The sequence below is a fragment of the Talpa occidentalis genome, unplaced genomic scaffold (assembly GCF_014898055.3).
Source record: "Talpa occidentalis isolate TD23 unplaced genomic scaffold, MPIMG_talOcc4v2.1 talOcc4.6, whole genome shotgun sequence".
Taxonomy (NCBI): domain Eukaryota; kingdom Metazoa; phylum Chordata; class Mammalia; order Eulipotyphla; family Talpidae; genus Talpa; species Talpa occidentalis.
The window spans coordinates 82,370,981-82,398,008 of NW_023604972.1; the positions used below are offsets into that span (position 1 = coordinate 82,370,981).

Genomic DNA, 27,028 nt, shown 5'->3' on the forward strand with positions numbered 1-27,028 from the left:
CAGTGCTTGCTTGCATAAATAGATAGATAGATAGATAGATAGATAGATAGATAGATAGATAGATAGATAGATAGATAGATAGATAAAAATTATTAAGGTTTTTAAAAATAATTAAAAGAAACCCTGCAAAGGATGATTAAATGCATCAAGCTGTTAAAAAAAAAGGTAGTCTTTTTTTTTTTTTTAATGTAATACTGGTGGTGGGAGGAATGACAATAAGATTGGCCATGTAGTAAAGAATAAAGAAACTGATTAAAGGGCATTTGGGGGTTTATAACATACATGTTTGTAATTTTACATATTAGAATTAAATTTTTTAAAAATGACAACTTGATAAACTTTCCTCTTCAGACCAGTCTTTTCTTGAGTTTCAGATCTGTCTTAATACTTCCACATAGATTTCCTTATAGTATCTCAAATTAAGCTTATCAATAATGCCTTAATCTTCAAATATCTGTATTTTCTCTATGCCTTTCTTGGCTAATGGAAACATCATGTATGTACCTGCTTCCCCAACATAAAATTTCAGACGTCACCAGCTTCCTTAATTCCTTGAATATTTTGGCTCTTGACTTTTTTATTCTCTCTGACCCTATTCCTGTCATGTTTCTTCATAACTACAACATTCATAGATAATTGATCCTTCTAGTACCCTGGCCTCTCAGTTTTTTGATCCTCCCTCCTTCCTTCTCTCCCATTCTTTTGTCCTTAGCTAACTACATACTCCTGTAGTGGAGAAGAACATTTCCCTCTTGCTCTTCATCGTATGAAGTCATTTATAAATCTCCCCATGAGAACCCCAATCTCATGGCCTCTAACCCTAATTACTTCCCAGAGGCTCTTCAACACTCAGATTTTGGGGGACAAAATTCAGTCCCAAAGTAAAGACATTGTGAATATATTGATATATTTTGAATCTGGACAGCTGTTCAAGACCACAATAATACATAATGCATTTGGAAGTGCATTTTTAAATAGTGGTTAAAAATACAATAGTCTCCCCATATCTGCAGTTTGCGTTCTGTAGTTTCAGTTTCCTGTGGCCCCAAAATATTACAGAGTAAGAAATTTTAAGGGAAAACAGACCAGATTCATTTTTATTAGTGTAACTGTTCTTATTATTAGGTATTATTATTACTCTCTTAGTGTGCCTAATTTATAAATTAAAATTCATCATCGGTGTGTACATATAAGGAAAAAACTGTACAGAGTTGGGTACTATCTGGTGTCAGGCATCCAATGGGATTTTTGGAATGAAAACCTGAAAGACAGAAACTACTGTATTTTAAAATTAAAGATTTCATTTTCATTAATGACTGGTTTAACGTGGTACTAGAATGACCAGAGACTCAACATTTCTAATCAAAATTTCAACTGTAACTGTAGCAGTTTTATTTTTAATGTTTAAGTGTAGGTATCAATATTATTTGGGTTATATAGACATTTCTGTGTTAGTCCTTTTTTAGTGACAAAATATCTTTTTTTTAGAATACAGGTTTCTGAAAATCAGTTGTAATATGTTTATAACATTCTTTAAAGATTTCACAGAAACTTTTCTGACCCACTCTCCTAGGAAACAGGAAAGATAGACAGGCTAACTTCCTTATCAGAAATTTTTACTTAGCGTTTTTAGTATTGGCATATGCTGCTATTTCCCTAGGCATTAGCAAGTCCCCCCTCTAAGTATTATAAAGTAAGCTTCTTCTCTTAGACTATCCAGATTGCTGAGCCTTTTTATCTATGAGAGGATTTTGGGAAGGATTTTGATGTTATCAGTTCACTTGGCATCCTCATTAACGCTTGGTAACTTTGACTAAACATTTTGTTTACTGCACTCAAGTCATCTGAGTTCAGGTCTTAAATTCCCTAATGAAAGTTAAAAAGTGGAAAGCCAGTTGGAATCACTGAATAATTTGTCATTTTTTTGGGCACTTTTCTGAGTTATACTTAAATTTTGTTAATTGGTATGTACAAGTGTACACTGCCTAGGTTACTGCTGTTGAAAACTGTTGAAAATCATTGTGAAAAAGATGTCTCTCACTCTCTCGTTAGAAATAGTTCAAAGAGAAATATATTTAAGGATGAGATTAAGGATGAAAAGGTACATTTAAAGATATATCTCATGGAGCTGTAAAAAAAAAAAAGTCAGAAAATAGCGCCACAGTATTGGTATGGAATGAGTAAGTAAAAACCTAAGCCAGCGAGCAATTAGATAGCATTGCTCAGTAAATTTAGCAGATTTGTGAAAGGAAGTCTTCAAAACTTTGGACTATCTCAGTGACGTGTTATTTTAACATCACTTATAAAAATCTGTGGTATTATAGATAGTAAATCCTTTATTCTCTAACATGTTTCAGGTATTCTGTCACCCGAGGGAATGTGGATATGAAGAATTACCTTTTAATTACAATGTTTTGAGATTTATTTAGGTAATAAATGTGAGTTGGTAAACTTCATGAAGTTCTTCTAAATTCTGTTGTGTGTGTGGTATTTACATTTTTAGTGTTTCATTTAGGATTATAATCATATGACTTGGTTGTAGAAATTTCAGTTTTTGTGTTCATTTTACTGGTGGTTTGGATAGTTTTTAAATCCTCCCTCCAATCCCAAATATGCAGAGTAATATCAGGAAGCTGTAGTGATTTAATATTTTTTAATAGTTTCATGGCCCCTTTATGACATTTTTCTTATTACCCTTGTGCAAATTCAGAATGGAACTTTTCTCAAAAACGTAGTAGACTCTTCTAAATGAGAATTCTACCCATATTTTGATGTGTGTCGTGCAGTTCAGTCAGCACAAAAACAACTCCAACAGATCAGCAGTTCCCCTGTCACCCCAGAGAAACAGAGCAGCATTAAATTTTCACATCCCTTTTCAAAACAATGGACAGAAGAGGCAAGAAGTTGAAAATTTGTGGTTTGTGTACAATATGTCCTATTTTTAAACTCTGCTTCATGAAAATTCTTAGCTGTACCATTCCCCTTTTTTCTCTTTTGTCAGAATTCCAGTTTTGTGTTTAAAGTCTAAAAAGAGAAATGCAGGAACTTTTAAATTTAGTTATAAACAGTAACATCTTAAATGTGATAAAACAAAACAAAAAGGTCTCTATGTTTGGCAAAGTCACATTCTCCAGGGATTCACTAAACAGCAACAGCACTGTTAGGAGTGTCAGCTGAGGCACTATTTGTCTCCTTCTCTAATGGCTCCTTGTTTTACCAAAAAGCTACTGAAGAAGGTGTGACGCTTACACAGTTCTCATTAAGTATTCTTTTCATCACAGTTTAGATTAGCTAACAAAACCTGAATATTACAGTTCAAGTGTTTGACTGCTGGGTCTGCTGTGATCATCTGACAAATCACCAGATTCTTTTTTTGTCTTCACTTACTAGTCATTGCTATTTAGGAATATATCAACATTTACCGTTGGAGAGAATATAAAATGATAAATTATAAACTGCTTTGAGATAGTGGACAGGACAAGAAATAACAAAGGAATATTACTGTGTAGCTAACAGTGTTTTTGGTGTTCTAAATAATGCTGTTTGTAGTATCCGTTGTCGTATTTAGTCTTTCTGTCAGAAAGCAGCATTTTGATAATCTTTATTTTTCCATCTTACTATTAAAAATGACAAAATTACTTTGTAAACTTAGTATAAAGAGGTAGGTTACTTTCATTCTAAAGGAACATCCTTTAGAATCCTTTAAAATGAAGAAAGGGATTGTGTATTTTAAGAGACAGCTTTTAAACAAACCTCCTTAGAAACTAAAGCTAATTAACATGTTTTGCTACAACTATACTTGGAAAGATGTGTTCAAATTTTTAAATTACTTTGTGCACTGGTGCTTGGTTCTTATAACTAAATATATATATTTGCTTTACAGGATCAATGTTTCATACAAAATTAAACTAAGAGACCTGTTTAAGACAGATTATAATCAGTCACAGGATATGAAGTGGCAAAGGCTTTAAAGTCATTGTTTTTTAAAATAATTTTATCAGGGTTCTCTTTTGGGGGGAACTGAATACTTGAAAGAAAGTATTTCTTTCAGAGTATTTACAACTGTTTTGAGTAAGCATATATATTTTACTCAATCTCTGGAAACATTTGCCATGCCCTTGATCTTAATATGTGATTCTGTATCTTGAGTAATATTTACTACTTTGTTCTTGAATGCATATTCATGCTTGTTCTTCCTCTTAGTCCTACCTTGGATAAATTTTACTATGCTATTTTAAAAAGTCAATTTAAAAAGTCTTTTAATTATACATGGTATTCTGATTGAAAACTGAGTAGGTTAGCAGAGGTTTTACCAGTAATAGATACACTAGAGAGCTATAACAGTGCTTTAAGTTATTTATATTTTCATGATGTGTTGGATACACATGAATGACTAGTGACTAGTTTTTTTCAAAGTTCGTGTAAAATTTAAAAAATATATTACCTAGGGCCTCCCCGGTGGCGCAGCGGTTGAGCGTTGGGTTGCGAAGCTGCCCGTGGCCTCTGCGGCGCCGGTTCCATCCCCGGCTGCTCCCTGGCCACCAGAGGAGGGTCCCACATGGTGCGCAGACCTCTCCTGCCGCCCGCTGCTCCCCTCAGCAGTGTACTTCGGTCCTTCTGCCTGTTCTGCTCCCCGCTCTGGCTCTGGTGAATTCTCTCACCCTCCCGCGTTTCTGACTGTACCCAGTGCATGTATAAACAAAAAACAAACAAACAAACAAATAAATAAATAAATAAAACATGCGTCTATTAAAAAAAAATAAAAAAAAAATATATTACCTAATATTTATAAAGTATTAATTTTGTTATGCTTTTTAATTTATCAAACTAAACAGAAAATTAGATTTAATAATTTCAGAAAGTTCAGAATTATCTACTGTGTTATAATTTAAATTTTTTTCATTAATCATTTTAGTTGTATTATTCTTACATGTTTCAGTTTTGAAAGTTGTATAAAAGTCTTAATATTTTAGAAGAATGAAATGAAAATTTCGTAGAAATAGTTCAACGAGGAACTGATAAAACTAATGTTTACTTTTTGGGGAAGGCTTGCCATGAATATGCTCATGTATGCTTCAACTCTGTGATTAGGGTAATTAGAAATAGAAAAAATCATGGAGTTTGTAATCCTAAGTATTTCAGAAATAATCATAGCCTTTAGAAAACAACTTGGCCCTGAAAAGAATTAATTGTTGTTTTTTTTCATATTTTTTCTAATGTTCTACCACCATATTCTCTTAATAAAATTCATATACTTGTCGATATTTTAAATATTCAGACTTTAAATACTTGTAATGATATTTTATTCTTGGCTATTTTGTCTTTTGTCTTCTACATTTGCAACCAAATTATACTTCATACGCTAGACAAGGTTTATGCCAGCCTAATTGGTTGCTGGCATTTCTTAGTCTCACAGCTGTTGTGAATTCATCTGTAAACTAGGAAACATATAATAGGATCCTGTTTTCAGAGGCAGTTGTCAAGATGTAAACTTGGTTTTTGACAGCTCAATAAATATATGACCTCTTAAGGCAACTTATATAGCACTAATACCAATCTTTAGAAAACCATCTTAATTTTTAAAGTTGAGGATGTCCTAAAGTATAGAATCCATACATTTGGCTTTTGTATTCACTAAAGAAAATGTGACTTGAATTCTGGCTTTCTGTTGGTTGTCTTTGTGGGGTTTTCTTTTTTCTTTTTTTTTTTTTGCTTTTAAAAAGTTTGTTTTAGGGGCCTCCTCGGTGGCGCAGCGGTTGAGTGCTGGGTTGCGAAGCTGTCCGCAGCCTCTGCAGTGCTGGTTCGATCCCCAGCTGCTCCCCGGCCGCCGGAGGCGGGGTCCCACATGGCGCGCACCTCTCCTGCCGCCCTCTGCTCCCCGCTCTGGCTCTGGTGAATTCTCTCACCCTCCTGCGCTTCTGACTGTACCCAGTGCTTATATAAACAAACAAACAAATAAATAAATAAATAAATAAATCTTTTTAAAAAAAAGTTTGTTTTACTGTTTACCAACAGGTATTAAAAAGTTGAGATCTGAACTGTTTTTCCTTTTGATATCACTATAACAAAAAGTTGAGAGATTAATTGATATGAAATATTTCTTAAAGCCAACTGAACAATTACTTTGAAATAAAGGTTATGATTTTAAAATATTTTATAGATTTATTTTTGAATTAGTTAATATTTTTATTAATAATTCTGACATTTAAATTTAGGATAAAATTTACATTCTCTTAAGTTGACTTTTAGGAGACTATTTTTTTTTACATTAAAGATAGTCCAATAGGGCCTCCCCTGGTGGTGCAGCGGTTGAACACTGGGCTGCGAAGCTGCACACAGCCTCTGCAGTGCTGGTTTGATCCTCGGCCTCCCGGGAGGGTCCCACATGGTGCGACAGACTTCTCCTGCCGCACCCGCTGCTCCCCTCAGCAGTCAGTGTATTTCGTCAGTCTGCCTGTTCTGTTCCCCACTCTGGCTCTGGTGAATTCTCTCACCCTCCCGCGCTTCTGACTGTACCCAGTGCTTGTATAAATAAATAAATCTTAAAGATAGTCCAATACAGGCCAGTTTTTCTCATAGAATAATGATGATTCTCACATGACTTAATTAGTTTCCAATAACAGAAACTTGGAAACTTAATTAGTTTCCAATAACAGAAACCTACAAATGGGGCTTCCCTGGTAGCACAAATGGGGCTTCCCTGGTAGCACAAGCACTATGAAGCACTATAATAAGACGCAGCACTATGAAGCTATCCGCAGTCACTGCAACACAAGTTCCATCCAGTTTGATCCCTGGCCTGGGAGGTGACCCACATGGTGCTGCAGACCTCTCCTGTCTGGCCCGCTGCTCCCCGCAGCGGTGTATTTCAGTACGTCTGCATGTTCTGCTCCCCACTCTGTCTCTGATGAATCCTCTCATCCCCCACATCTCTGGCGTACAACCCAGCCCTTGTATGCTTAAATAAATAAATCTTAAAAAAAAAAAGAACTGCAAAGATTCTGTTTCTAAACAGTTCATGGTCATCTCCTATTTAAGGCCAGTAATTTGTTCCTGAAGATCAGAGGGTGTGTTTGAAAATGGTGATTGGGAACATACTTGCCTTTATTTTAAATGGGAAAAAAATGCAGTGGGTTGAGCAATTCATACATTCTAATAAGGGCCTCCCTGGTGGCACAAGGGGTTAAGACACAAACTATGAAGCTGTCTGCTGTCACTGCGGCACGAATTTGATCCCCGACCAGGGAGCGAGCTGCTACCCATCTGGCGCAGCAGACCTCTCCTGACTCGCTCGCTGCTCCCCTCAGCAGTGTATTTCAGTCAGTCTGCCTATTCTATTCCCCACTCTGTCTCTGGTGAATCCTCTCACCCCTCCACACACACACCTCTGGCCTGCACCCCAGTTATTGCATGCATAACTTTTTTTTTAAAAATCCCAGTAAGTTTTTTTAAAAGACTACACATGTGTAAAAACAATCATGCATAACAAACAATATAGTAGTAAATCCATTTTATATTCAATAAAATCTTTTCTCCTAATATTGTTTTTTGACCATCCATTGTTTTGACCATCCATTTCAACATGATCGTAAATATTTTGGGATTCGTTCAACACTAGGCAAAACAAGGGCTAAATTAATATAAGAGGCCATGGAAATTTCAGCAAACAGTCAGAAAATGGCTCACAACACTGAGTACGGTGCAAGCATCATCTTGTGCCAAAATTTTTTGTTGTCACTTTGATACCTGGCATTGCTTTTTTTTTTTTTTTTAATAGAGGCATATTTTATTTATTTAGTTTGTTTGTTTGTTTTGTTTATACATGCACTGGGTACAGTCAGAAGCACGGGAGGGTGAGAGAATTCACCAGAGCCAGAGCGGGAGCAGAGCAGGCAGAAGGGCTGAAGCACACTGCTGAGGGAAGCAGCGGGCGGCAGGAGAGGTCTGCTCACCATGTGGGACCCTCCTTCGGTGGCCGGGGAGCAGCCGGGCATCGAACTGGCGCTGCAGAGGCTGCGGGCAGCTTCACAACCCAGCGCTCAACCGCTGCACCACCGGGGAGGCCCGCATTGCTTTTTGTATATGTGATGCTGACAGTCTGTTAATTATATTTGGAATGTAACACAACCTTTCTTGTGCACTTGTAAAGGCAGGACTGGACACAGTGCCAGTTTTCTGATCCCATGCAGACAGGGTAAAGGAGGAGTCAGAGTCCTCAGTGGTTTTGCAGGCTTTTATTGGGATTACCAGGTATACGGCAGGCAGGGGTACTGGGGGGCCTGGAGGCTGGCAGTCCTTCCAGCCCCCAGCAAATCCGCACTCTCTCTGGGCTCTCTAGCGTTCTCTGCTTCTGCTTCTTTGCTTCTCACCTATTCTAGGTACCCGCAATCAGGCATGCATTCAGGACTGCAAGGATCCATCATCTATCCTGTTGGCGGGAGGGCAGAAAAGCCTGGCATTTTTCCTTACCCTACAGCACTCCTATTTAAAATTTGAATTGAGGGCTTCCCTGGCACAGGGGTTAAAGTCTCAGCACTTTGAAGCTATCACCAGCCACTGCAGCACAAGTTAGATGCCCGGCCAGGGAGCTACCCACATGGCGCAGCAGACTTTTCCTGTAGCCCACTGCTTCCTTCAGCAGTGTATTTCAGTTGATCTGTCTATTCTGCTCTCCACTCTTACCTCCCCGTATCTCTGGCCTACGCCCCAGTTCTTATATGCATAAATAAATAAATGTTTTAAAAAATTAGAATTGAGTTTTGGCATGTACAGATTGTAGGGTAAATAAAAGGTATCAGGCTTTTCTGCCCTCCCACCATTAGGATTGATGATGGATCCTTGCAGTCCTGAATGCATGCCTGATGGCGGGCACCTGGAATAGGGTGGGGGGGGGGTGGCATAGGTAGATTGGATTCACCTGGGCTGAGACTAGGCTTATAAGGGCAGTGTCAGGGGGATGCACCAAAGGAACAGCAGAGTGAAAGAGAGGCAGAGGCCACAAGAGAACGCCAGAGAGCCCAGAGAGAGAGTGAAGACTTGCACCCCTGCCTGCCCTGTTATCGGGTAAATCCCAGTAAAAGACTTCAAAGGCCACCGAGGGCTCCTAGCATTCTCCTTTAACCCGTCTGCTTGAGTCATGTATATCCTGCACTGTCTTCCTGCCGCTAAACAGATATAAATCTTTTACTATATAAACCTTGGTCAAAATATCTTGGTATTGAGAGATAAATTTTACAAAGTTTGGGTTTTAAAACCAAGAGCTTGGGGCCTCCCCAGTGGCGCAGCGGTTGACCGCTGGGTTGCGAAGCTGCCTGCGGCCTCTGCAGCGCCGGTTCGATCCCCGGGGTTCGATCCCCGGCTGCTCCCCGGCCACCGGAGGAGGGTCCCGCATGGCGCATAGACCTCTCCTGCCTCCCGCTGCTCCCCTCAGCAGTGTACTTCGGTCCTTCTGCCTGCTCTGCTCCCCTCTCTGGCTCTGGTGAATTCTCTCACCCTCCCACGCTTCTGACTGTACCCAGTGCTTGTATAAATAAATAAATCTTTAAAAAATAAAAATAAAAAATAAATAAAACCAAGAGCTTTATAGCTGGGAAAATAATGATTTGGGAGATGTTCTGTAGGGCTTGTTTGTACTTCCCAAAACTGTAAGTATTTTTTTTACTGAGCTATCAACAAGTGACATTTTCTACGAAATCATTTTGTCTTTGTAAGTAGGTTCAAATAAAGCTGAAAACTTTTAAATATGTACCTGGATTTTTAAGTTTTAAAAAATCAGTTTTGAAACTAACAGTTATTAACATAATGGTACTGATTTTATCCAGTAGTGTGAAATTACAGTTTTCAAATCTGATTCCCATTTTCTATGAATGTGATATATGACTTCAAGATGGATTGGGACTTCTGGTCAAAATAATACAATATAGAAGTTCATGTATTAGCATCCCAATGCCCCAGAGATACATAAGAAAAAGCCAAAAAAGATGACTAAGCTTAAGAACAAGACATTATCATGAAGCAGAAATGAAACAGAAAATGATAGATGGGACTGAGCAGGCATGGATGGCTAAAGTTTGACTCCTATAGCATGATAGGAACTAAAAAAGCATTTTTTTTTTTAAGATAAAAGACTTGTATGACTTCCCTTTGAATTAAATATTAATTAAAAATTCCGGTTGCTTTGCTCACTGGAGCTAGGGTTGTAAGATATTTTCCTACAAGAGAGGCCAGTGGAGTGCAACTGAGGTAGAAATAGAAGGAATCATACTTAGCCACTATAAACAGGGAATCCATGCCAATTATACCAATTACTTGTGGCTTTAGCTGTTCTGATTAATCACGTGTCTCATCTTGAGAAATAATTATCAAGATACCTAGAAAATTTGTGTTTAGAATTTGAAAAGCACTTCTAAATAACTCATCAGTCAGAGGCATAAAGTTAGAAATAGAACTGAATAACAAAAATACTACATATACAAATTTGTGAAATGCTACTAAAGCAATTCTTGAAGAGAAATAGGTAGCTGGATGCTTATGATGACAAAGAAAAGGTAAAGATGAATAAGCTAAGCATCCATCTTAAGAATTTAGGGAGGGGGGCCTCCCTTGTAGCTCAGAGGTTAAAGTCTCAACTTTAACCTATCAAGCTATCGCCAGCCACTGTGGCATGAGTTCTGTCCCTGGCCAGGGAGCTGACCCACATGGCGCAGCATACTCTCCTTTCTCACCCACTGCTCCCCTCTGCAGTGTATTGTCTCAGTAGATCTGTCGGTTCTGTTCCCCACTCTGTCTCTGGTGAATCCACTCACCACCCCACACTTCTGGCCTACACACCAGTTCTTGTATGCATAAATAAATAATAAATCTTTAAAAAAAAATTTAAGGGGAGGTAAAAATTCAGCAAATTTGCCAAATTAAGTTGAATGTAAGAAATAATGGTAAGAGCAATTATATTTATTATTAATAACATAATAAAAATTATCAACAGAGGCAGCTCTCCTGCCTACCTATGACTGTGCAGGTGTTTTTTTCCATAAACATTTTACCCTTTGCAAAGCAGCAGCAGCTCTTTACGCTTGTTTGTGTCTGTGGAAGTGTCTTCTCTTTTCCTTTTCCTAATAAACCTGTCTTTTTGAAAAGTAAAAAAAATTAAACAAAACAATGTGTTATTCTTGGAAAAGACAAGTACAATTGAAAAATCTCAGGTAAGATTGATCCAAGAAAAAAAGTTGAATAATTAGGAATGAAAAAGTGAGATTATCATTTCAGTAACCACAGGCATTCAATATAATTATGAACAACTTTATATCCAAAGTTTGATACAAGTCTCCAGAAAAAGTTTTATACAAATCTCCAATTATCAAAGCAATGAAGGACAGAAAATGATGGTAAACCTATAATTAAGGACATTTTATCTTTTCACAAATAAAACCCTAAGCCAAGATGATTTTAATCAGTGCCTACCAAACACTCAAGGTTCAAGTCTAAGTTTATAATTACTATACCAGAATAAGGTTGATATGAGAAAGGAAAACTGCTGGCTAGTATCAGCTCCTGATCAATGCTGTAAAAATACAAAACAAAATATTCAGTGCAATTCCAATCAAAATCCCCACAGACCTTTTTTAATTTGATTTTTAGAACTTTATAGGCTATTTTTAAAATTTATACAGATATGCAAAATACTAAGAAGATCAAAGAAATTCTTAAAGAACAATAAGACAGGAGGGCTTATTTTACAAGGATAGCAAGACAATGCAGAGCGATATTGATGTTAAATAATTTAGACAGTGTAATTTTGGTACAGGCATGAAGAAATGGACTTATGCATGTATAGTTGGAATTTGACAGTATGCAGATAAGTAAGAGAAATAAGTGCTTTGTAGGAAATGGTTCTGGAAGAATTTGCTTTCTGTAGGGGGAAAATGGAAATTGTTTTTCCTTATATAAAAGGATCAAAATGACAACGGATTACAGTCCTGTATAAAAAATAACTGTAAAACTTTAGAGGAAAGTGTAAGAGACTTAGTGAATTCTTTTTCAGTAATTTTATGACATTAAAAAAAAGCATAATTGACAAGTACATACTTGACTACACTAAAATTAACAACTCAAACTCATCAAAAGACACCATAAGTGAAAAGATAATCTACAACTTTGAAGAAAATATTTGTAACATATATAACAGAAGATAAATACAAAGAATAAACAAATTATACATATGGTTAGCATTTCCTAACTTTTTTGGACTCAGATTCATTTTCTTAATATTAAAACATTGTCAGTCTGTACAGTATAATCTGAGATTTTAAATAAGTTTAAAAAATTGCTTTATGAATTTTCTGTCTTTTACATGGTCATTGTTGACTCACAGGATACTTTCTAATGATTAGAACTGCTTAACAGTGTAAAATTATAGGTAATTTATGCCACTGTGTAACCATTTACATGTGCTGAAAATAAACTTTCATTCTAATACAATCTCTTAAATTCCTGGTCTTGACAAATAGCAAATTGATTTATGGTCTCGTGGACAAAGGTCATTCCTAATCTTGAGAGTTTGTGGGGATCCTTGTAATAAGTTTTTTAAATGTTTGCAAATTATAAAATAGTAATTGATAGTATTGAGGAATCCCATAATTCATGGCACTTTAAAAATGTGTATTTTATACCCACTTAGGCCGGATACATCAAGCAATGGTAACGTCTTTAAATGAAGATAATGAAAGTGTAACTGTTGAGTGGATAGAAAATGGAGATACAAAAGGCAAAGAGGTAAGATCACTGGATTAAATTTTATTTCTAGTTCTAAAATCAAGATTCTGAATATAAAACAAAGCAGAAGAGTATTTAATTTTTATATAGTATATATTCATTATCCTTTGAGAAACTTTGAATGATTAAAAATTTTCAGCCTTAAGAAACTAGATTCCTTCTGCATATCTTACATGATTGGATGTAAAATCAAGAACACAAAATGTTACCTGTAGAGGGAGACTCTTTAAATATATGTGTTTTATATTTCTAGATAATCTTGTTTTAATGGCATACTCTTTCTTAGGCTGAGATCATTTAACATTCTCTCTCTGTAAATTTATTTGAAAAATAAAAGGTTAATTGTTAAAATATACTCTAAAAATATATGCTTTTTTTTAAAAAAAAAACAAAAAACCAACAGATTGACTTGGAGAGCATCTTTTCTCTTAACCCTGACCTTGTACCTGATGAAGAAATTGAACCCAGTCCAGAAACACCTCCACCTCCAGCATCCTCAGCCAAAGTAAACAAAATTGTAAAGGTTAGTGATGAAAATTCATAGGAGGGTATGTATATTTTGATTTGAAATTGGCAGACTGAAGATTATGTTTCAAGAATTAAGTTCACTTTTAAAAAAACACACTTTTTGTCGTTCACATGCATGTATAGGCTTATACTTTGAAAGATATAGCAAAGGGTGTCTCATTCACCGTTAGGAAATGAGATGTTAGAAATCTCCTTTCCTGATTAGGGTTTTTCCTAAAATTAATAGCTTCTTGGGAAATATAGGACAAACTATTTGCTTGTCAGTGTTTCTTTAGTGAATACATATGACTTTCATAAAGAAAGAATTTTTTTTATTAATCATAATAAATTCACACTCCAAGCCTTTTGAAATAGTAGTTCTGTATTTGTTTAAGGAATATAAGTGTAGTTTAACTTACCTCTATATTATCTGTGAAGATAAATATCCTCCCTAACAGTTTTCTCCTTAAAAATTAAAAGGCGGACCTCCCCGGTGGTGCAGCGGTTGACCGCTGCCCGCAGCCTCTGCAGTGCCGGTTCGATCCCTGGCCACTGGGTGAGAGTCCCACATGGCATGCAGACCTCTCCTGCTGCCCGCTGCTCCCCTCAGCAGTGTACCTTGTCAGTCTGCCTGCTCTGCTCTCCGCTCTGACTCTGGTGAATTCTCTCGCCTTCCCGCGCTTCTGACTATACCCAGTGCGTGTATAAATAAATAAATAAATCTTTAAAAAAAAAAATTAAAAGGCACTGGGCCCCCCTGGTGACACTGGGGTTAAAGTCTCAGTGCTATCAAACTGTCCCCACCCACTTGTATGCATAAATAAAAAAAAATGAAAGACACGTATTTTGTATTATTTGTAAAGGTAATTCCTTATTTTATTTATTTATTTATTTATTTATTTTTTTATTAGAGGCATGTTTTTGTTTATTTATTTGTTTGTTTGTTTCATTTATACATGCACTGGGTACAGTCAGAAGCGCGGGAGGGTGAGAGGATTCACCAGAGCCAGAGCGGGGAGCAGAGCAGGCAGAAGGACCGAAGTACACTGCTGAGGGGAGCAGCGGGCTGCAAGAGAGGTCTGCGCGCCATGTGGGACCCTCCTCCGGTGGCCGGGGAGCAGCCAGGGATTGAACCGGCGCCGCAGAGGCCGCAGGCAGCTTCGCAACCCAGCGCTCAACCACTGCGCCACCGGGGAGGCCCCCTTATTTTATTTTAAAGATTTATTTATTTATGCATACAGGAACAGAGGTGTGGGGGGGGGGGTGAGAGGATTCACCAGAGACAGAGTGGGGAACAGAACAGGCAGATTGTCTGAAATACGCTGCTGAGGAGGGCAGTGGATGAGTCAGGAGAGTTCTGCTGTGCCATGTGGATAGCTCCCTGGCTAGGGATCCAACTCGTGCTGCAGTGGCTGCGGATAGCTTCATAGGTTGCATCTTAAACCCTTGCACCACCAGGGAGTCCCCAATTCCTCATTTTTTCTACTGAAGCTTTCATTATTGAAACTTTGTGTCAAAAGTGTAACTCTTTGAAGCAGATAGTCCCACAAGTTGAATTTGCAGTTCTTTGTTCGGTTTAACAATGTGTTGATTTTTCTTTGTCAGTATTATTTACAAAGATAATTATTATATGACAATCTTATAACTCACTTTATTGCAGGGAAGACATAGTTGAGCTCAAAAATGTGAAAAAAGCTCAACAGTATTAGTAAAATATCTTACTTTGTAAGCTGTACATATGAACATAAAGCAGATTTTCAGTTCCTATAGTTTTAGCATATTTTAAAAGTCACAGCTTAGAGCTTATTAGTTGCCACCGCAAACAGGGTATTCATAGTTTATCCTTGATATGTTACTAATGATCTCCACTGTGCATTAAAATCACCTGAAGAATTTCTAGGCCCATTCACAGAGATTCAGATGTATTTTGTCTAGAGGGAGACCCTAATATAAATACCCTTTTAGTAATAACCATCAGATTTGAATGTCCAATTAGGTTGAAAAGACTTGCATTTTTTGATATGATTTTTTTCATGTGATTAAAATGAAGTCTTGATAAATAAACAGTAGTACCAAAATTTGCTGCCCTCATCCATGTGGTGTTGAAGTCTTTGATAGTACAATGAAACCTTTTAATGTAACTGATTGCATACTTCATAATGTTTGGATGTGTCAGTTTAACAATGAGCTGTAAGTTGTCTAAAACTACTATTTTATTAACCCCTTGCATCCAAAGATTAAATTTTTTACACAGTTTTGGCAGATAAGCATAATGATTAATAGCACAAACTTTAGTGAAATTACTGAATCTCTTCTTAGTTTCCTCATACATGAAATGGGAATGGCAATAATAAAGACTTAATAGGGTTGCTGTAAAGATTAAATGGGCTAACTTACACAAAGTCTTTAGTGCAGTGAGTGCGAGGGTCTAATTAATTCCTGAAGAAAACAGTGCATACATATACACACACACGTATATGTATTTGGAAGTAGGGGGAATACTCATATAAAGAGACTTACATATTGACAGCATTAATGGTACTTTATTAGATTTTTCTCCATTTAGTTTTATATATTTATCCTCCTTTTGTTTAAAAAGCATGCTGAAATTATGATATATGTGAGTAAAGAGAGAAAGTAAAACAAGTATTTTCTATTTCATAGAATCGACGGACTGTGGCTTCTATTAAGAATGACCCTCCTCCAAGAGATAATAGAGGTAAAGTAAAAATTAGTCTATTAATTTTGCCTATTGAAATTTTAGAATGACCCTGACAAGGTAAGTCAGAAGTGAGTATTCCCTTGATATTATTATTTATTTAACTTCATGAGACTGATTTATTTTTTTAATTTATTTCCTAATGTAATAATGTTGACAAGATCAAAAAATTGTTGATAAAGGTATATGGTGAATATAAAAGTTTCATGATAATATGCAACTTTTGATTCATTTTAGCTACCCAAGTTTTCAGAGTTGAGGAGACTATTATGAGAAAGACGGAATGAAGTAGTAGTTTTTTAATTTCAGAAGGATGAATTTAATCATTATGACAGTTTTACATTATTTTCTGGGTAACAGGATTTTCTAAAGGATCATGGAATACTTAGAGTCAGCTAAAAAAAGTTGAATAGTATGTCTGTAAGGTATAATAAATTGCAGGTTTTCCATGTGTTTTCAGCCAGGAAATACAAAGCATAATTAATTTCTATTCAGCAGTTCAGAGTTACCCTTTCTAATAGTGATATTGTTCTGTATTTGTGGATTGGATTAGGATGGGTATCGATACTAGAGGATAAATTGGAAACAGAAGGAAAATTCCCTATACTTTATATTTTTTTATTTCTTTTTTTTAAAGATTGTTTATTTATTTTACACAAGAACTGGGGTACAGGCCAGATGTGCGGGAGGGTGAGAGGATTCACCAGAGACAGAGTGGGGAGCAGAATAGGCAGACTGATGAAATAAACTGCTGATGGGAGCAGTGGGCGAGACAGGAGAGGTCTGCCTCTCCATGTGGGACCCTCGCCGGCTGGCTGGTATTGAACCTGCGCTGCAGGCTGCGGATAGCTTCACAGCGCGGCACTCAAAACGCCTGCGCCACCAGGGGAGGCCCTCCCTACACTTTAAATACTGTCCTTTGAATCTTGCAAAAGATTTTATTTCTTTGTAATGTATGATATTTGCGTTTAACTTTACATCATTTTTCCAGTTTTATAATATCAACAGTGGGAAATTGTCTGCTGAAAATTTGCATAGTTGAGCAAAGAGTGGGATTTGGCATACAGAGTTGAATTTTTAAGTTGCTTTCAGGACTTAGAAATTGCGTAAAAGTTTCAAAATAATGAATTTAACGTTCATATTTTGCACGCTTACATTTTGGATTTGGTTTTTATATAAATAAAAATTCAGATTGAGTTTTGTGACTAAGATTAACATTAGTGGAACCAAAGTGTGCTCATTGCTTTCAAATCCTCTGTTAGCATAGCAATTGATTGAACAGTATTAAACTTGGAAATTCGGTAATGCAACTTTTAAGTATCAGTTATTTTAAGATATCTGTGTTCCTGTTACCAAGTTCACCTTCACTAATTTTTGTTTTCCTTACAGTTGTTGGTTCTGCACGTGCGCGGCCTAGTCAACTTCCTGAACAGTCTTCCTCTGCACAACAGAATGGTAGTGTTTCAGATATATCTCCAGTTCAAGCTGCAAAAAAGGAATTTGGACCCCCTTGTATGTAAATCATGTATCAAGGATTCAGTCATTTTAGGCATACATGTATTCTCTCTTGGTCATCTTTATAAGTCCCCAAATGGTAAACAACCTAATTGCAAACTTTATTGCAGATTTCATCTTACCACTGAGGAAAATAATTTTTTTCTTAGAAATTTAGTCTATTGGGGTTTTAAAAATATATTTCAGATGAAAAAAATTTTGTGACTATTGTAACAGTCTTTCATTTGCTTTGAATTTGAAATTCTGGCCAGGAGGTAATTTGACAGTGTTATTAAAGAAATTTTTTTATTTAGTACTTTTCAATTCAATTTAAAGATCTGTAATTCTTAACCAAGAGATGACATGTATCAATATGTTAGAGTCATTTTTCTTGACTCATATGTATATTGTCCTGTTCCTAGTTTTGTTAAAGCAGCTCATAAGTAAAGTTCACATGGTTGTTGTAGGCATGCTTTATCATTGTGTCCCTTTTTGGGATGGTGTGTATGTGCTGAAATTATATATTAAACTTCGTGTGTGTGAGTACAGTGCTCTGAAAAGAAAACTAAAATTCATCTTTCTTTTAGCACGTAGAAAATCAAATTGTGTGAAAGAAGTAGAAAAATTACAAGAAAAACGAGAAAAAAGGAGACTGCAACAGCAAGAACTTAGAGAAAAAAGAGCCCAGGTTTGTAACAGAAACAAATGTTTTCAGTGAAAGTGATTGGCTTGTAATATAATTTAAAGAATTCTATGTAGTAATTAGATAGATATTGAGATATAATAAAGATTTTTAAGAAAATAATTTATCTTAACAGATTTTCACTACGTGTACATTTTGTATTTTAGTGCCTTTGTTATCCTGAAGTTTGTTCCATTTTGAATAAGCCATTATGTTACAGAATTCTAATGCATGTGCTCGTCAAGATTTTGACTTTCAAAAGTAATCTAGAAATACGTTCAAAAGACTATCCAGTTATATTACGTATTTTATTATTGCTTTTTACATGGTCAGTACGTTCTATGTATCACAAGAGGCAATTCCTTGTGTTTTGACTAATACTAGATACTGAGAATGGATCTCTACAGCGCCCTCTCGTGTTCACTTACATGATAGAAAAACTGTTTACTGGTGGTAGAAAAATTGCATAGAGGGCTGGTCTTTTATCTCTCTACAGGTCACCACATAATAAACTTGGTACTTACAACTCTTCTATTATGCTTGTGTCTGTTATATTCTGAGAACTTGTGACTCTAGTAAAACATGGGTATTGTTTCTTTATTTAAGAGCATGTTCAAATGCCTGTAATCATAAAGATATATGTTGTGTTATGAAATTGTAGTATGCAGGACAATACTGAGTCTTTTTTTTTTTTTTTATAGAGGCATGTTTTTATTTATTTATTTATTTGTTTGTTTGTTTGTTTGTTTTGTTTATACATGCACTGGGTACAGTCAGAAGCGCGGGAGGGTGAGAGAATTCACCAGAGCCAGAGCGGGGAGCAGAGCAGGCAGAAGGACCGAAGTACACTGCTGAGGGGAGCAGCGGGCGGCAGGAGAGGTCTGCGCGCCATGTGGGACCCTCCTCTGGTGGCCGGGGAGCAGCTGGGGATCGAACCAGTGCCGCGGAGGCCACGGGCAGCTTCGCAACCCAGCGCTCAACCGCTGCGCCACCAGGGAGGCCCAATACTGAGTCTTAATATATCAAATTAGATCTGAAAGGGAACTGAGAGTGACCAGTTGGGTTTTGAAAAAATATGCAAAACAGATTACTAATACTCCACACAGATGCCATCTGTGGATGCTTCTTAATATTTTCACATCTTTTTGTGATCTCTTAATTCTCACTTTAAACCTTCTGCTTCTCAGTTGCCATTGTTGATAATATTTTCTACAAAAAATTTTAATGGAAAGTAAGTTTCTTTAACAGATTTGAAGTTTAATTATTTTCAAAGAAAATCTGTATTTGGTATTTTGAAAAATATAACTTAGAATGTTCAGTAGCTTACTGCTTGCTGTTAGGAGGATGCTAACTATCATCATATTTATCTTACTCTCATTTTGAAGCAAAAAATTAATTAAAGCTAGCATTCAGTAACTTCAATTTTAAGTATTTAGAAAATTATCTTGACATCTGATTCATATAAATTCCCAATTGATTTAGGACTGTTTTTTTTTTTAATGTTAACAAATAATATGGACCATAAGTGAGTCCATATTTATGCTTTGCCTAAACACTGGTTTAAGTAGTAGGAAGAAGCTGATTATTTGAATTTTTCTGCAATTTCCGCTTTCCTGTAGTTCCTGGTCAGTGTTTAAGATAACCACTATTTTGTTGAATTTTCGTGTGTGTGTGTGTGTGTGTGTGTGTGTGTATTAGAAGAACTGGGGTGTAAGCCAGAGGTATGGGGAGGGGGTGAGAAGATTCACCAGAGACAGAGTGGGTAGCAGAACAGGCAGGCTTATTGAAATACATGCCAAAGGGGATACAGGAGAGGTCTGCTGTACCCTAAGTGGGTTAGCTCTGTGGCCCAGGCTTGAACTTAGGCCGTAGTAGTGATAGCCCTGACCTTAACTCCTAGGCTACTAGGAGATCCTTTGTTGCATTTTCTGGTACAATTAAGTTATATATGCATAATAGATTAATTTTTTAAATACATCATGGTTGACTTTAATGCGAGTGTTTGGTTTGGAGTAAGCAGAATGCATGTAGACTAACAGTTGTGTTCTTAATATGAAATTGATTTCTAGACACATTATTAGTCCCGAACTCTGAAACTAAATTATGTCACATCTCCAGTTTGAAGTTGGGCGTGGCTATGTCAAATGACACAATCTATTGGTTTAATTTTATTTTTCAAACCACATGTAACATAAATACAAGTATGACATTATTGTAGTTACACTGAACAATTCTATTCTTTTATAGGATGTTGATGCTACAAATCCAAATTATGAAATTATGTGTATGATCAGAGACTTTAGAGGAAGTTTGGATTACAGACCACTAACGACAGCAGATCCTGTAAGATTTTTTTTTAAGATTTATTTTTATTTATTTATTCATATAAGAACTGGGATTTAGGCTAGAGGTGCAAGGGGTGAGAGGATTCACCAGAGACAGTGGGGAGCAGAAGAGGCGGATCTACTGAAATATACTGCTCAGGGAAGCAGAAGGCAAGATAAGTCTGTGCCATGTGGGTTATCTCCCTGGCTGGGGATCAAACTCATGCTGCAGTGGCTGCCAATACCTTAATAGTATTGAGACTTAACTCCTTGTGCCATCAGGGAGGCCCCTGTAAGGTTTTTTCATAAACCATTGCTCTGGAACTTTCTATGCTGTATGTAAAAACACATTTGATACCCACTAAATTAATATTATATTTAGCTATGTAGTTTTTCCTCTTCCATGTTTTAAAAAGAAAATCAAGAAACCATCTACTCTCTCCTTCAACTTTTGCTATCTCCTTTAATTTAATATATCAAACATGTTTCCCATGGATGTCCTTTTCAAAACAAAGCCTCGTCTTTTAGCCGAGCAACAGTTAAAGAAGTTTTGTCAGAAGACCCACTTTCTTTTCTGACCATCACTTACACTTTGATCTCAACTCTATAAACTTATTCCCTCTTTGCGGTTGGTTGTAGGTCCCACAGTGTTCCAATTTACTATTAGTTCATTTTTTATTTTTAAATAAATGTTACTATGATTTTAACAATAAATAATGGTTGTTAAAGACTACAGGAGACAGGAAACCTAATGCTCAAGAAATGTTCTATCTTATTACGCAAGTCCTTTCCGTTGAAGAGTGAGAATTTATTAGCAATACTTTTGTGACTAACTGGTACTAATGAAAAATAATCTTTCTGATCTAGCATACACAGACTATATTAGGTACCCAAAATATAATTGTGTTAGGTGGCTGTATTATATAGGATTTAATAGAGTTGTTCATAGTATTTATATCCCATATATTTTAGACCTTGCTTCCCCTCCATGCTTAACCTGATATCTCTGATCTCAAACATTAGGATGGGTTGGCAAACTTTTTCTGAAAAGGGTCTGATGGTAATTTTTTGGCTATGTGAACCATTTGGTCTTTGTCACACCACTCAGTTCTTCTCTTGTATGAAAGCAGCTGTAGACAATACATAAAAGAATGGTTCTAACTGTTTTAGTAAGACTTCACAGAAGTAGGTAGTGGGCCCTGTTAGGCCTGTGGGCCATACTTTGCTCCTTGCTCTTTATGTTAATTATCATTAAAAGGCAAGTATTAGGGACATAGATTTTATGAAAAAGTGTGGAAGAATTGGTATATTTATAACATTTTTCAAATTATTTTGCTCATTAATATGCGGGTCTTATATATCTTTTCTATATAGTTAGTCCTTTGTAGCCACAGGTTACACATCTTCTGATTGAACCAGTTGTGATTCAGAAATGTATAGTATATAGTTAGGTCATGATGCTGGTGTCTATAATGAACATGTACAGTTGACTCTTGAACAGTGTGGAGGTTAAAGGAAGCAGTGCTGTGCAATCAAAAATCTGTGTTAATTTCTGATCCTGGTAGCCTGCCCCAGGCTGGTTTCAAGTCCACAGATTCTGCAAACTAATCTCCATGGATGGTTGAATTCATGATTGCAAAACCCAGGGAAGGGATGTAAGCAAAAATCTACTGTAAGATGATCTGTGCAACTCAAACATAGGTTGTTCAGAAGTCAACTGTACAGACCTTTTTTCTGTCATTCCCCAAATAATTTACAGTATAACAACTATGTATACAGTATTTTCATTGTACTTAGGACTTATAAGTAATCTAGAGATGATTTTAAGTATGGGGGAGGATTGCATAGTTCATATACAAATGCTATACCTTTTTATATATGACAATTGAGCATCAGGGAATTTTAGTTGGTTGGGGGGGCTACTGTAATTGTCTTTGTTACCAACTTATCCTATATATAATCTGAAGACAGGCTACTTGGTAGGAAATTTTACTTTTATTCTACACTATTTCTTTTTTATATTATTTTTTAAATTTTTTTTACATCATTGTTCATTTTTAAACAATATTTGCTTCCCCCCACCCCCTCAGGTATAGTCCCCATAGAGTTTCCTTCACCAATGCACCTGTGCACCATCACCTCAGTCCCCTGTGCTTCTCCCTCCAATGTCTCTCCCTCCTCCTCTCCTACAGTATGTCTCTGATTTATAATTGACCGTTTTTGCTTTGTTTACACAGTATTTCTTGAAATAAATGAGACAACTTCTTTCTGTGAGTCTAATGTGTTGGAGAACACTAGTGCCCTCTACAAAGTTATTTCCTAATGGCTTACCAAGTAATAAATTAAACATGTTTCCATTTATACTCAATATTTTAGAACAATTACATCTGAGAACTATTAGAATTTGTGCAAGCAAATTGTTTTTAAGCTTATATATTTATACTGTGCATAATTTTCTAAAATCTTTGGAGGAAATATTGCATAATTGACTTTTCATTGTTTTGCATACTACTGATAATCATTGAAATAAAAACTTTAATTTCTAGATTGATGAACATAGGATATGTGTTTGTGTGAGAAAACGGCCACTCAATAAAAAAGGTACGATGCTTGTTGAGCTTGAATAAAAGGTTGATTTTGTCCTCTCTATAATTAATTTTGATAATAGCAGAAATCAAATTGGGTTGGAAGAGTGAAATATAATTCATTTCAAATCATTTATACACAGCCATAATGCAGATTTCTTTGGTTAAATCTGTTGATTTGTTAATGTTGTATGAATCATTGCTTTGTAGAAATTTGCTATCTTGCTTTGTTGTTGAAATACTGTTATTGCATGACATTTATGGGATATTTATATTTACAGAATTTATTACTTTTATCTAAAGTCTTCCTACTGAAAGTAATTTTGTACGTTAATTCAAATGTTGTGAAAATTACTGGGGACTGATTTTCATTTATTCTTTTAGAAACTCAAATGAAAGATCTTGATGTAATCACAATTCCTAGTAAAGATGTTGTGATGGTACATGAACCAAAACAAAAAGTAGATTTAACAAGGTACCTAGAAAACCAAACCTTTCGTTTTGATTATGCCTTTGATGACTCAGCGCCTAATGAAATGGTTTACAGGTAGGTATATTCATTTTAAGTCAGAATTTTGTTCATATGCCATGTTTTTTTACCACCCTGATACTTACATTAATCTTAGCAGATCTCCAAAGCTGTAATACGCTTTTTACCTTGAGTTTAAAAGAAAAGAGTAATAAACATTCTAGTGAATATTAGCATTTGTTAGTCATTGAGATAGTTTTAGTACATGAAATTCTTGTATGCTCACATATTGAAATTATAAACCACTCAAATTTGCATGTATTATATATTGACATCCCAATTTTTTATGCCAAGTGTAGATTTTCATACATTGTGAATATTCATTTCTATTTACTGTAAAAGATAAGTTTTAGCAGCTTTGCTATTTCAGTCCTTACATAGCTGTATTGGCAATTACTTGAGTGTTTTATTGTCCTTTGTGAATAGAGTGAAAACAAAATTAAATAGCTATTAAGAGACAGTATGATAGCTGTTATAAATGAAATATGACTGAGGTCAATTCCATTGGTCTTAAACTACTAAACTGGGAAGTTTAGTGGTAAAGAAAGAAAACAAAAGTTAAAAACATAATGCTAAATAGAAATATTGTGAAGAACTTTTTTAAATTTACATTTTTTGCTTTCTGAGATCAGAATCTTCCCTCCCCATTTATAAAGTCCTCTTCTCTTATAAATATTTAATTTTTATAATCGTTTTGAAGAAATATTATAAATTAAGGTATATTTCTGTATATATACTAAATTTAGTAAATATTCTGTTTCACCCTATATTTATGTTTATTCACTTTTCTAATATTGATCCTGTCTCTGATCTCTTATTCTTAACTTTTGTGTATTGAGGCATTATCTAATGGTTCTGCAGGCTCATTACTATTCTTTGGCCAAAACTGTTCTTCCTGCTCCTTGTTGTTGTGTATCATCCCAGTTACGCTTTTTTAACAAAAATCAGCGGAGCTCAGTAAAGCATTCCATTTATTATTTTGAAGTGTATATAAAAAGCAGAATATTTACCTACATTCAAGGAAATCTTACCATTTTTCTACTTGCTTAAGTGGTCTCAAGATAATATTCTTGTAGGTTTTTCCCCATCGAGTTTTCTCTTTGGAGATTATCATTCTTTTGGTTCTGTTTCTGTTGAAACTTTTTTTTTTTTAAGATTTATTTATTTATGCATACAAGAGCTGTGGTACAGGCCGGAGGTATGTGGGATGAAAGGATTCACCAGAGACAGAGTGGGAAGCAGAATAGGCAGACTGACTGAAATGCACTGCTGAGGGGAGAAGCAGGCAAGACAGGAGAGGTCTGCTGCGCCATGTGGTTAGCTTCCTGGCCAGCTGGGTATTGAATTCATGTTACAGAGGCAGCAGGTAGCTTCACAGTGCTGTGCGTATCCCCTTGTGCCACCAGGGAGGCCCATGTTTCTGTTGAAATTTTTGATCAATTTTTTGGTTTGTTTTCGTTACATATGTCTGCTTGTCTGACTAACATGACTATCTTTGATTATTTTGAGAAACTTCCCTTTTCTGTATATGTCTTTTTTGCGTTACTATCTATTTTTTTTCTCTGCATTATTATTTTGACTATCGTTTATTGGCTTAATTATTTCTTGCAATTCTGTTTTTAATACCTTTAAACAACTTAAAGGATGTTGATTATTTAAAATTTTTAAAAAATCAGTGGGCTAAGTGGCCTTATATTAAGCCTACTGATTTATTTAAAACTCATGGTATAAGTTTTATTTATTAAGATTTGATATAACTTATTTGTGTGATTTAATTATTAACAACACATTCTGACTGATGAATTTTGTTTTTAAGGTTTACAGCTAGACCACTAGTGGAAACTATATTTGAAAGGGGAATGGCTACATGCTTTGCTTATGGGCAAACTGGAAGTGGAAAAACTCATGTAAGGAATTCATAATAATAATTATAATTACATCCCAATATGAAGTTACAGTTTATCTTAACTTGCATTAAGACCTAAAATTTTTAAAGATTTTCTCCTGAATAATGTCTATTCTTTATTGTCATTTTAACATATAGACTATGGGAGGTGATTTTTCAGGAAAGAACCAAGATTGTTCAAAAGGAATTTATGCATTAGCAGGTGATTATTTGTTTGTTTTTGTCCCCATATCATTTGTAATTGAGTGTTCAGGTGACTTTGAAGTAAGTCTTGGAAATATTGTTTAGAATTTTAAGGATAGTTGTAATTTTATATACACTTTATATTATGTCAATTTTAGATTATGAAAACGAGTGTAAAGAATGGGATTAATTTGGGGGGTGCAGAAATCTTGATTATATTTGTATCATTGTAATCTGGCACCTTGTTGGAACTTAGTGTTTATTGTTGAACAACTGATTTATGAAAAGCTGTTTGGTATCATGAGAGTAGCCTTATTAAGACCACCTGTACTAATGTTTTGCTATTTATAAGAATAGTAGTAGCATGCTTTTAACAAATATGAAGGAGAGTGACATCTAAACTTTAAAAAATAAAAACTATTGCTACTATATTTTTCTATAATGTTCATGTTAGTCTTCATTTTTATTATTGATAACTATCATTCTAGGTAAAGATTAACTTACTCATCTAAAAATAGAAATCTTGGGTTGCCTTTTAAAAATTATATTTGCGCATCTTAACAAATTTTCTCCATATGAAATTCTTGACAGCTCGAGATGTCTTTTTAATGCTAAAGAAGCCAAACTATAAGAAGTTAGAACTTCAAGTATATGCAACCTTTTTTGAAATTTATAGTGGAAAAGTAAGTGGAAGCTTTTTAATTGCATTTACAATATACATAATAAAATTTACTATTTAACCATTTTTAAGTGTACAGGTTCAGTGGCATTAAGTACATTCATATTGTTATGCAGCCATCACCAACACTTCATTTTTATATGTATTTAGAATTTTATATTAGAATTTGTTAGGAGATTTTTTTAATGCTCTTTGAAACTCTTCAACCTCGGTATTGAACATTATTATTTTAATGATGATTCTTGGAAATAATATTTGGTTTCTGGATGACTCATTTTTATAGACTTTTTTCCCTTTAAGGTGATTTTTCTACTTTCAATTTGTTTTGTCTTTTTTAAATAGGTGTTTGATTTGCTAAACAGAAAAACAAAATTAAGAGTTCTAGAAGATGGAAAACAGCAGGTTCAAGTGGTGGGATTACAGGAAAGGGAGGTCAAATGTGTTGAAGATGTACTGAAACTCATTGACATAGGCAACAGTTGCAGGTAAATCTCTTTTTAATTAAGAAGGGGAAATTTAACTGCATAGTAAGTTTTAGATAGGTTAGCTATAGCAAAAACAGATCAAGGATGTTACTCAATACATCTTGGAAGTAAAAACATTGTACTTAAAAAACCTTTACTAAAAAAAAAAAAACCCTTTACTATAC

At 35.4% G+C, this 27,028-nt stretch overlaps 1 protein-coding gene across 4 annotated transcripts in view; it reads left to right on the plus strand.

Annotated features, from left to right (window-relative positions):
- The window catches only part of KIF2A (kinesin family member 2A), a 62,145-nt gene that overhangs the window by 15,574 nt on the left and 19,543 nt on the right, over positions 1-27,028 (plus strand). For 3 of the 4 annotated variants that reach the window (XM_037530395.2, XM_037530394.2, XM_054688309.1), the window contains exons 2-13: positions 12,677-12,771; positions 13,175-13,294; positions 15,943-15,997; positions 17,387-17,509; positions 18,079-18,179; positions 20,421-20,516; positions 23,044-23,098; positions 23,467-23,629; positions 25,428-25,518; positions 25,656-25,719; positions 26,292-26,383; positions 26,722-26,864. In XM_037530395.2, the coding sequence (XP_037386292.1) occupies positions 12,677-12,771; positions 13,175-13,294; positions 15,943-15,997; positions 17,387-17,509; positions 18,079-18,179; positions 20,421-20,516; positions 23,044-23,098; positions 23,467-23,629; positions 25,428-25,518; positions 25,656-25,719; positions 26,292-26,383; positions 26,722-26,864 (1,198 nt within the window). The remainder of the gene's footprint in view (positions 1-12,676; positions 12,772-13,174; positions 13,295-15,942; positions 15,998-17,386; positions 17,510-18,078; positions 18,180-20,420; positions 20,517-23,043; positions 23,099-23,466; positions 23,630-25,427; positions 25,519-25,655; positions 25,720-26,291; positions 26,384-26,721; positions 26,865-27,028) is intronic. The other variant, XM_037530396.2, reaches the window with a different exon arrangement.